This window comes from Gymnogyps californianus, unplaced genomic scaffold (assembly GCF_018139145.2).
Source record: "Gymnogyps californianus isolate 813 unplaced genomic scaffold, ASM1813914v2 HiC_scaffold_81, whole genome shotgun sequence".
NCBI lineage: Eukaryota > Metazoa > Chordata > Aves > Accipitriformes > Cathartidae > Gymnogyps > Gymnogyps californianus.
This window is the reverse complement of record NW_026114474.1, coordinates 127,705-138,124: the sequence shown is the minus strand read 5'-3', so window position 1 is coordinate 138,124 and position 10,420 is coordinate 127,705. Positions and strand designations below refer to the sequence as shown.

At 75.9% G+C, this 10,420-nt stretch overlaps 1 protein-coding gene across 1 annotated transcript in view; it reads left to right on the top strand.

Moving 5' to 3' along the window:
* Nucleotides 1–10,420, top strand: part of LOC127029142 (translation initiation factor IF-2-like) — a 32,714-nt gene continuing 22,294 nt past the window's right edge. Inside the window, exons 1-2 of the mRNA XM_050914779.1 lie at nt 1–70; nt 731–835. Of these exons, the coding sequence (XP_050770736.1) occupies nt 1–70; nt 731–835 (175 nt within the window). The remainder of the gene's footprint in view (nt 71–730; nt 836–10,420) is intronic.

Here is a 10,420-nt window from a genome sequence, read left to right as displayed (position 1 = left end):
ATGGGCGGCCGCAGCCGGCAGGCGGGAACCGGGGGCGACGCCATCTCCCGGCCGCCCGGGCGGCCTCGGGGTGCCGGGCCGGGGCCGGGCGAGGGAAACGGGGCAAACCGGGAAAAACGGGGCAGAACCGGGGCCGCTTCCTTCCTTCTCTCTCCGCCCGCAGGCTCCGGGGCGGGAGCGGGGGCACCGGCCGCTGCCCGGTAGGCGCTGCCTGAAGCTCGAGTCCCCGCAGGCAGCGGGTGCTGCCCCCGTCCCCTCCCGGGACCGGACCCCCCGGCTCTCGGTGGGGGGCTCCGGCCGGGACCCACGGGGGACCCTGGGCAGGCACCGGCCGGCTGCGGCCCCCCGGGTTTCCCAGCGGCGGGAGCTGCCCTGCCTGCCCTGCCTGCGCTGGGTTGGTTTCCCCCTGCCCCGCTGCGGGATCCCCCGTGGGTGCCCGGCTGGGGCCCGGTGACTTTCCCGGCGGGTTTTGGCTCCGACCCTCGGGGGTCCCCTCTCGGGGGTCCCGTGGCTGCAGCTCGGCCCGTGGGGCCGGGGGTCCCCGGCAGCTCCCGATTTCCACCACGGGATCAGCCCCGGCTCGAACCCTGAGCCGGCGACCGGCCGCGGGGGCTCCGCACGCCCCGTCTCCCAGCCGGGACCCGGGGCAGACGGGGACCCGGCGGGGCTGGGGGTCTCCCGGGGCGGCCGGTGACCCCTCCTGCCGCCGGGCTCCCTCCTCCCGGCACAGGCGCCGGCTGGTTTTTTCTCCCCAGCTCTTGCCCGGAGCGCTGCCGGCAGGACAGACCCTCCGGCCTGGCGCTGGCTCTGCCGGAGCCGGGGAGAGCTCGGACCGGTGAGGGTGGCAGCTGCTGCTGCTGGGGGGAACTGGTTTCCACTGGGGTGCAGCCCTTCGGCCCTGCCCCGCGTCATCCTCGCAGGCGCTGCCACGGCGGGGCCCGGGGGCGGCTGCGGGCCCTGCGCGAAGCCCTGCTTTGACCGAAACCCTTCTTTTTCAGCTCAAAGCGTGCTGTGGCGGGAGCAGAGGCCGCTGCAGGGACCCACGCCGGCTCCTGCAGCCCCGTGGGCGAGACGGTGGAGCCGGCCTGGCCGGGCACGGGCAGCGACGGCCATCCCGGTGCCAGGTGGCTGTGCCGACGCGTGGGGAAGGCTCATCCCGGTGCCCGGGCGAGGAGCACAGCCCCGAGGCGGTGAGCGCCGGGGACACCGGCGGCGAGGACGTGCCCGGTGAGGTGAGTGCCCCGAGGCGGCGGCGGCGGCCGAGCGGAGCTGCGCGGTGGGAGCGGGGTGCTCGGCTCCCGGGGCCGGCTGTGCCGGCGGGGATCTCCGGTGCTGCGGGAGGGGCCGGGTCCCTGCAGGGTGCCCGGGGATGGAGGGGCAGGCGGGGGTCCTGTCCCCGGCCAGGGGAGCGGGGGCTGCCGTGCCCCGGGAGCACCAGGACCGAGCGGGTGCGAGGGAGCCGGGCCTGGCCGCAGCTCAGGGAGCGGTTTTGTGCTCGGGGCACGATGGCTTTGCCCCTCGTCCTGCCGGCGGGTGGCCGAGGGACGGGGAGAGTGGGTGCCGTCCCCCAGCAGGGCTCCCCGTGGGGAAGGAGAGGTCCCGGCACCGGCAAGGCAGCACCGGTGGGTCGCTGCAGGTGCCGGTGGGAGCTCAGCACGGCAGGGCCGCAGCCTGTGCCCACTGGGCAGGTTGCCCCTGTGGCCCGTGGCTGTTTGTGGGTGCAGGAGGGGGCCTGGGGGGTCCCGCGGGTCGGTGCCGCACGTTTGGGGGGCAGGAGCGGGCGCTGTCGGGGTCCGGCCCAGACCACGCCGGCACTGGTGCGGTGCCGGCCCCAGCCCCGGGGGTTGCTGGTTGTTGCTCTGTGCCACCGCTGCTGCTGCTGCTGCTGCTGTGTGTGGGGCTGGGCGGGGGGGGTTCAGCCAGACCCTGGCTCTCGCCGCTCTCCCGGGAGAAAGGGGACGTCGCTGGGCTCCCGTCCCCGTCTCTCCCTCCCCTCCCGTCGCGGGTGCACGGCACCGGGGAGCCGCTGCCCAAAGCGCCGGGCAGAGCCGCCCGTGCCCGGGAGGCAGCCGGGTTTGCAGGGGCGGCAGCAGCTCGGGGGCTCTGTGGGCACAGTCTGACTGTCCCACGTCTCTCCCTGTGCAGGGACGGACGGACGGAGGACCCCAGCCACGCCGGGAGCTGCGGAGCCCCAGGAAGAAGCCGGGCTGCCTGCGCCCAGGCCGACGCTGCCGCCTGCCCCGCTCCTGGCTGGGGACAGCCCTGCCTCGCCCGGCCGGTGACGCCGCGGCTCCAGCTCAGTTGTTTGGGCCCCCGTTTGTTTTGGGTCCCGTTCCAATTGCCGGTGCCGTCGGTTTGGTCGTGCGGGCTCCTGTCTGTTGCTGCTCCAGCTCGTGGACGGCTCCAGTTCCGTTTGCAGGCCCAGCTCAGCTTTGGTTCCTGTTCCAGCTCGTGGACGGCTCCGGCTCATTTCCATGCCCGCTTGCGGATGGTTCCAGCTCGAGTTTGGCTGCAGCTCCCGCTCCTCGCCACTTCCAGTTGGTCTGCGGCTCCAGCTCGTGCTTGTTAAAACGATCTTGGCTTTTGGCAAGGTCGTAAATCAATCACTGTCTTCACTTGCATATGAATATTAAATGTCATAACCGCACACACACTAGCGCTGCGCTTATCTCATTAGTGTTTAGTTGTCTCCATCCCCGTCCCGCCGGTTGTACACACCTCGAAGGAAAGTGGGCGAAAAGCGCCTTTCCCCCAGAGACTATCTCAGACGTTGAATTCGGCCTGGTGCATGCCAGCCTCCCCGGCTGCGGGGACCACGCGACCGGACCCCCACCTCCGGCGGGGGCCACGCACCCTGCCCACCCCCTCCCACCCCCCAAGGCCCTCCTGCCCCCAACACCCTCCCAACGCCCTCCCACCCTCCCGCTGCCCCCGCCACCCCGGCCCCGGGGTCTGACCCCAGCCAGAGCCGGCGGGCTCCCCTCCCCAGCCCAAACCCGCAGGGCTCGGGCTCTGCTCCAGCCCGAAGCCCGGCACCGGCTCTCAGGCCCCGAGCCCCCGGCCGAGCCCCACACCCCCAGCCCCCGCGTGTGAGGTCGGGACGGGCCCGGCGCTGTCGGGCGGTGCTTGCGAACTGGACGGGGGGCCCGCGGGGCGGACCGGCCCCCTGTGGCCGCGGGCGGCTCGGGCCAGGACGGGGGGGGCGCCGGGCTCCGGCCCTCCGGGCTTTATTCCCCGGCCCCGAGCCCCGCCGGCTCCGACGCGGGAGGAGACACCGGCAGGCAGGCGCGGCCGCCCGCAGACCGCCGCTGGCCCGCCCGCCTCCGCCCGACACCCCCCCGCTCGGCCGCGGCCCCTGCCCCGCTTCCCGGCCCCGGGCCGAGCCCCCCGCGCCTCACCTGGGCCCGCCGGGGGAGCCCGGCCCGGCCGCTGCCGCCCCGGGGCCGCGCCACCGGCACCGGCGAACGAGGAAAGGGGGGAGACGGCGGCCGCCGGGGCTCAAATCTGCTCGGCCCCGCCCCGCGCAGCCGCCCTGCGGACCCGCCCACTCCCCTCGCCCCGCCCCGCCCACCTGTGCCCGTCCCGCCTCGCGCACGCGCCCTGCGGACCCGCCCACTCGGACCCGCCCCGCGCACCTGGGCCCCGCCCGCGCATGCGCCCTCGGGCCCCGCGCACCTGGGCCGGCCCCGCCCCGCGCCCGCGCTCTGGGCTCCGCCCCGCCTTCTCGCCGCGCCCCGCCTCCCGCCCGCGCCTCCTCTTCCGCCGCCAGAACCGCGCCGCCACCGACCGGGGCGGACGCCGGTACCGGTGCGCCGGGCGGGACCCGTGGCTCGGGACGCGGGGAGGGAGCCCCGGCCCGGGGCTTCTCCGGGGGCTGCGCGGAGCCCGGGGCCGGTGAGGCCGGGCCGGGCTTGGGGCTGTGGACGGGGCCAGCGCCGGGTCTCGCGGGCGCGCGGAGCCGGCGGGGGGGTCCTGGTCGCCGTCCGCCTCTCCCTGGCGGGCGGGCTGCGGGTCCCGGGGCTCCGTCCCGCCCCGCGGAGCCGGAGGACCGCGGCAGCACCGGAGCCGGGCCCGGGCCCGGCCCGGCCTTGCGTCCCGGCCGCGCGCGGGCAGGAGCAGCCGCGCTCCGGGTTCCGGGCCCGAGCGGGGCCCGGGGCCCCAAGTCCCGCGTTCCCTCCCCACGCTGCCCGCTCCTGCCCGGGGCTCCGGCCGCGCTCCCCGCCGGGGCTCTGCCGGTGCCGCGGTCGGTGTCACGGAACGGGCGCCGGCGGCTCCGCGCGGACACCGAATAAAGGCTGGAAACCGCCGGCGGCGCTGGGGCTGCCCCGGCACGGTCTGCCCGGCTCCCGCAGTGCCCGCACCGGGGTCCCCGGCCCGTGAGCGCCGACCGGGGAACGGCCCGCGGAGGGCAAGGGGCGCCTCGGCTCCCGGAGCCCCTTGTGCTCCTGGGAGCTCCCCGGGGGGAGCCCTGCCCGCCCCGGGAACGGCCGGGGGGCTCCAGGGCCGAGCCCGAACCCGCGGGGCTGGGGCTCTGCTGCCGGGCCCTGCAGCAGCGGCGGGGGCCGGCCCCCAGCCCCAAACACGGCACCGGCTCTGCTCCCCAGCCCGGCGGGGCCAGATGAGCCCCGCTTGGAGCCCCCAGAACCACAGCGCTGAGTCTCTGCTGCGGAGCCCAGCCCGGCAGGACTTAGGCTCGCCCTAAACCTGCCCCAGTGAGCCTGGCTCCCAGCCCCAGCAACGGGGGACTTGGGCTCTGTTCTCCAAGCACTAAAACACACGACTACTTAGGCTCTGTGTCCCAGCCCCAAAACGCAGGACTTGCTCAGTCCCTCTCTTCAAGACCGCGAACTGCCCCCATGAGCCGGGTCTCACCCTCCCCAAGCGCAGGACTGACTGAGTCTCCCTTTCAGAAGCCCAGGATTGCCTGAGCGACCCTGGTTGGAAGCCCCACGAACACAAGACTCCGCTTTCAAGCCCCCACATTGGCCAAAGGAGCCTGGTTTTGAGCCCCACCACGCAGGACTTAGTCTCCGCGGGAAGGGGCCCAGCTCAGCCGTGCCCGGTTCTGCCCCCCAAACCCCGTCGCTTGCCCTCCCTCGTCCTGAAGGGAGCCAGGCTTTTGCCCCCTCGACCCTGTGCCAAGCCTGGAAAACGCAGGACTTAGTCTCCGTTTCGAGCCCCAGGAGCCCGGTTTCAGGTCCTGAAGGCACCCGACTCCATCGCTGTTTCTGAGCCCCCAAAACCCAGGACTGGGTCTCCGTTTTCCAGCCCCCGAACTCGCCCGGTCAGCTTTTTTCCCGGCCCACAAAGGCCGGACTTGGGCTCTGCTGCCAAGCCCCGAAGACTTCTTAGTCTCCGGTTTTGAGCCCCTGCAGGAGCGTCAAGTCCCCACAACGCAGGGCTGACCGAGCCTCCCTTTTTCAGCCCGGAAAACACGGACTTTGGGGGGTTTAGCCTGCGTGCCCGGGTCTGAGCACGCGACTCGGTCCCCGAGCCCCCGACCCAGGCAGGTGAGCCTGCCTTTGAGCTGCGAAACCCCTCGGCTCCGGCTCCGCGCCCAAACCCCAGGAGCTCCTTTCCCTCCGGAGCCCCCGAGCTGCTGCTCCGCCTCACCAGCCCAGGCCCTGCTGCGGGAAAACCCCACGCCTGGGCCCGGCTCCGAGCCCCACACCACCCCTCTGCCCGGCTGAGCCCCAGGACAGGCCCGGAGCCGGGGGTCACCTCTCCGACACCCACCGCTGCCCCGGGCTGCTCGCCCCAAACCGGCCCGAGGTTGCAGCCCCCGAGCACCCGGCCGAGCCCCCACCCCCCAGCCCCGCGTGTGAGGTCGGGACGGGCCCGGCAGCCCCGGCGGTGTCGGGCGGTGCTTGCGAACTGACCGGGGGGGGGGCCCGTGTGGCCGCGGGCGGCTCGGGCGAGGACGGCGGGGCGCCGGGCTCCGGCCCTCCGGGCTTTATTCCCCGGCGCCGCGGCCCCGGCCCCGGGCCGAGCCCCCGCGCCTCACCTGGGCCCGCCGGGGGAGCCCGGCCCGGCCGCTGCCGCCCCGGGCCGCGCCACCGGCACCGGGGAACGAGGAAAGGGGGAGACGGCGGCCGCCGGGCTCAAATCTGCTCGGCCCCGCCCCGCGCCGGCGCCCTGCGGGCCGCCCACTCCCTCGCCCCGCCCCGCCCACCTGTGCCGGCTCCGCCCCTGCCGACGCCCTGCGGACCCGCCCACTCCCCTCGCCCGCCCCGCCCACCTGTGCCGGCCCCGCCCGCGCACGCGCCCTGCGACTACACCCCTCCCCTCGCCCGCCCCTGTGCCGGCCCCGCCCCGCGACGGCACCCTGCGAACACGCCCACCCCCTCGCCCCGCCCCACTCACCTGTGCCGGCCCGCCCCGCGACGGCGCCCTGCGGACCCGCCCACTCCCTCGCCCCGCCCCACCCACCCTGTGCCGGCCCCGCCCCGCGACGGCGCCCTGCGGACCCGCCCACTCCCCTCGCCCCGCCCACCCACCTGTGCCGGCCCGCCCCGCGCACGCGCCCTGCGAAACGCCCACTCCCTCGCCCCGCCCCCCGTGCCGGCCCCGCCCCGCGCACGCGCCCTGCGAAAACGCCCACTCCCCTCGCCCCGCCCCACTCGCCCCGCCCACCCGCGCCGGCCCCGCCCCGCGCACGCGCCCTGCGGACCCGCCCACTCCCCTCGCCCCGCCCCGCCACCCCGTGCCGGCCCGCCCCGCGCACGCGCCCTGCGAAAACGCCCACTCTCCTCGCCCGCCCACCCGTGCCGGCCCCGCCCCGCGCACGCGCCCTGCGAACACGCCCACTCCCCTCGCCCCGCCCCGCCACCCGTGCGGCTCCGCCCCGCGACGGCGCCCTGCGGCACGCCCACTCCCCTCGCCCCGCCCCACTCGCCCCGCCCACCCGCGACGGCCCCGCCCCGCGACGGCGCCCTGCGGGCCCGCCCATCCCCTCGCCCGCCCTCCCACCCGGCGCCGGCTCCGCCGCCTTCTCCGCCTCGCCCCGCCTCCCGCCCACGCCTGCCTTCCCGCCCACGCCCCGAATCAGGGCACGCCCCCGCGGCCGCCCGCAGTCACGTGCCTCGGCGGCGGCAGGTGCGCGGCGGCCCCCGAGGCTTCAAACCCCTCGCGGCCGCCAGGGGGCGCCGCCGTCGCGGAACGGCGGCGGCGGGAGCGGGACGTCCCGGTCCCGGGGCTGTGGCTGGCGGGGCCCTGCCGCGCCCGGGGCCGCTTCCCGCCACGCCCGGGTCCCGCCCGCGCCGGGGCCGAGCTGCTCCGGGGGCCGAGCCGACCCCGGCGCCTCCGGGCGTGCTCCGAGCCGGGGCCGCGCCCAGGGTGCCGCTCTGCCGGGCCCCGGCTGCAGCCGCGCCGGGCCCCGCTGTCCCGTCTCCCCGGGGCTCCTCCGGGGCCGCCCCGGGCGCGGTTCTCACGCGGTCTCGGCAATGGGCGGCCGCAGCCGGCAGGCGGGAACCGGGGGCGACGCCATTCCCGGCCGCCCCGGGCGGCCTCGGGTGCCGGGCCGGGGCCGGGCGAGGGAAACGGGGCAAACCGGGAAAAACGGGGCAGAACCGGGGCCGCTTCCTTCCTTCTCTCTCCGCCCGCAGGCTCCGGGGCGGGAGCGGGGGCACCGGCCGCTGCCCGGTAGGCGCTGCCTGAAGCTCGAGTCCCCGCAGGCAGCGGGTGCTGCCCCGTCCCCTCCCGGGACCGGACCCCCCGGCTCTCGGTGGGGGGCTCCGGCCGGGACCCACGGGGGACCCTGGGCAGGCACCGGCCGGCTGCGGCCCCCCGGGTTTCCCAGCGGCGGGAGCTGCCCTGCCGCCCTGCCTGCCCTGCTGCGCTGGGTTGGTTTCCCCCTGCCCCGCTGCGGGATCCCCCGTGGGTGCCCGGCTGGGGCCCGGTGACTTTCCCGGCGGGTTTTGGCTCCGACTCTCGGGGTCCCCTCTCGGGGGTCCCGTGGCTGCAGCTCGGCCCGTGGGGCCGGGGGTCCCCGGCAGCTCCCGATTTCCACCACGGGATCAGCCCCGGCTCGAACCCTGAGCCGGCGACCGGCCGCGGGGGCTCCGCACGCCCCGTCTCCCAGCCGGGACCCGGGGCAGACGGGGACCCGGCGGGGCTGGGGGTCTCCCGGGGCGGCCGGTGACCCCTCCTGCCGCCGGCTCCCTCCTCCCGGCACAGGCGCCGGCTGGTTTTTTCTCCCCAGCTCTTGCCCGGAGCGGCTGCCGGCAGGACAGACCCCTCCGGCCTGGCGCCGGCTCTGCCGGAGCCGGGGAGAGCTCGGACCGGTGAGGGTGGCAGCTGCTGCTGCTGGGGGAACTGGTTTCCACTGGGGTGCAGCCCTTCGGCCCTGCCCCGCGTCATCCTCGCAGGCGCTGCCACGGCGGGGCCCGGGGGCGGCTGCGGGCCCTGCGCGAAGCCCTGCTTTGACCGAAACCCTTCTTTTTCAGCTCAAAGCGTGCTGTGGTGGGAGCAGAGGCCGCTGCAGGGACCCACGCCGGCTCCTGCAGCCCCGTGGGCGAGACGGCGGAGCCGGCCTGGCCGGGCACGGGCAGCGACGGCCATCCCGGTGCCAGGTGGCTGTGCCGACGCGTGGGGAAGGCTCATCCCGGTGCCCGGGCGAGGAGCACAGCCCCGAGGCGGTGAGCGCCGGGGGGACCCGGCGGCGAGGACGTGCCCGGTGAGGTGAGTGCCCCGAGGCGGCGGCGGCGGCCGAGCGGAGCTGCGCGGTGGGAGCGGGGTGCTCGGCTCCCGGGGCCGGCTGTGCCGGCGGGGATCTCCGGTGCTGCGGGAGGGGCCGGGTCCCTGCAGGGTCCCCGGGGATGGAGGGGCAGGCGGGGGTCCTGTCCCCGGCCAGGGGAGCGGGGTGCCGGGGCTGCCGTGCCCCGGGAGCACCAGGACCGAGCGGGTGCGAGGGAGCCGGGCCTGGCCGCAGCTCAGGGAGCGGTTTTGTGCTCGGGGCACGATGGCTTTGCCCTTGTCCTGCCGGCGGGGTGGCCGAGGGACGGGGAGAGTGGGTGCCGTCCCCCGGCAGGGCTCCCCGTGGGGAAGGAGAGGTCCCGGCACCGGCAAGGCAGCACCGGTGGGTCGCTGCAGGTGCCGGTGGGAGCTCAGCACGGCAGGGCCGCAGCCTGTGCCCACTGGGCAGGTTGCCCCTGTGGCCCGTGGCTGTTTGTGGGTGCAGGAGGGGGCCTGGGGGTCCCGCGGGTCGGCGCCGCACGTTTGGGGGGCAGGAGCGGGCGCTGTCGGGGTCCGGCCCAGACCCCGCCGGCACTGTGCGGTGCCGGCCCAGCCCCGGGGGTTGCTGGTTGTTGCTCTGTGCCACCGCTGCTGCTGCTGCTGCTGCTGTGTGGGGCTGAACGGTTCAGCCAGACCCTGGCTCTCGCCCGCTCTCCCGGGGAGAAAGGGGACGTCGCTGGGCTCCCGTCCCGTCTCTCCCTCCCCTCCCGTCGCGGGTGCACGGCACCGGGGAGCCGCTGCCCAAAGCGCCGGGCAGAGCCGCCCGTGCCCGGGAGGCAGCCGGGTTTGCAGGGGCGGCAGCAGCTCGGGGGCTCTGTGGGCACAGTCTGACTGTCCCACGTCTCTCCCTGTGCAGGGACGGACGGACGGACGGAGGACCCCAGCCACGCCGGGAGCTGCGGAGCCCCCAGGAAGAACCGGGCTGCCTGCGCCCAGGCCGACGCTGCCGCCTGCCCCGCTCCTGGCTGGGGACAGCCCTGCCTCGCCCGGCCGGTGACGCCGCGGCTCCAGCTCAGTTGTTTGGGCCCCGTTTGTTTTGGGTCCGTTCCAATTGCCGGTGCCGTCGGTTTGGTCGTGCGGGCTCCTGTCTGTTGCTGCTCCAGCTCGTGGACGGCTCCAGTTCCGTTTGCAGGCCCAGCTCAGCTTTGGTTCCTGTTCCAGCTCGTGGACGGCTCCGGCTCATTTCCATGCCCTTGCGGATGGTTCCAGCTCGAGTTTGGCTGCAGCTCCCGCTCCTCGCCACTTCCAGTTGGTCTGCGGCTCCAGCTCGTGCTTGTTAAAACGATCTTGGCTTTTGGCAAGGTCGTAAATCAATCACTGTCTTCACTTGCATATGAATATTAAATGTCATAACCGCACACACGCTGCCTCATTAGTCTGTGTTTATTGCTCCATCCCCGTCCGCCGGTTGTACACACCTCGAAGGAAGAGTGGGCGAAAAGCGCCTTTCCCCCAGAGACTATCTCAGACGTTGAATTCGGCCTGGTGCATGCCAGCCTCCCCGGCTGCGGGGACCAACGCGACCGGACCCCCACCTCCGGCGGGGGCCCACGCACCCTGCCCCCCCCCTCCCACCCCCCCAAGGCCCTCCTGCCCCCCAACACCTCCCAACGCCCTCCCACCCTCCCGCTGCCCGCCACCCCGGCCCCGGGGTCTGACCCCAGCCAGAGCCGGCGGGCTCCCTCCC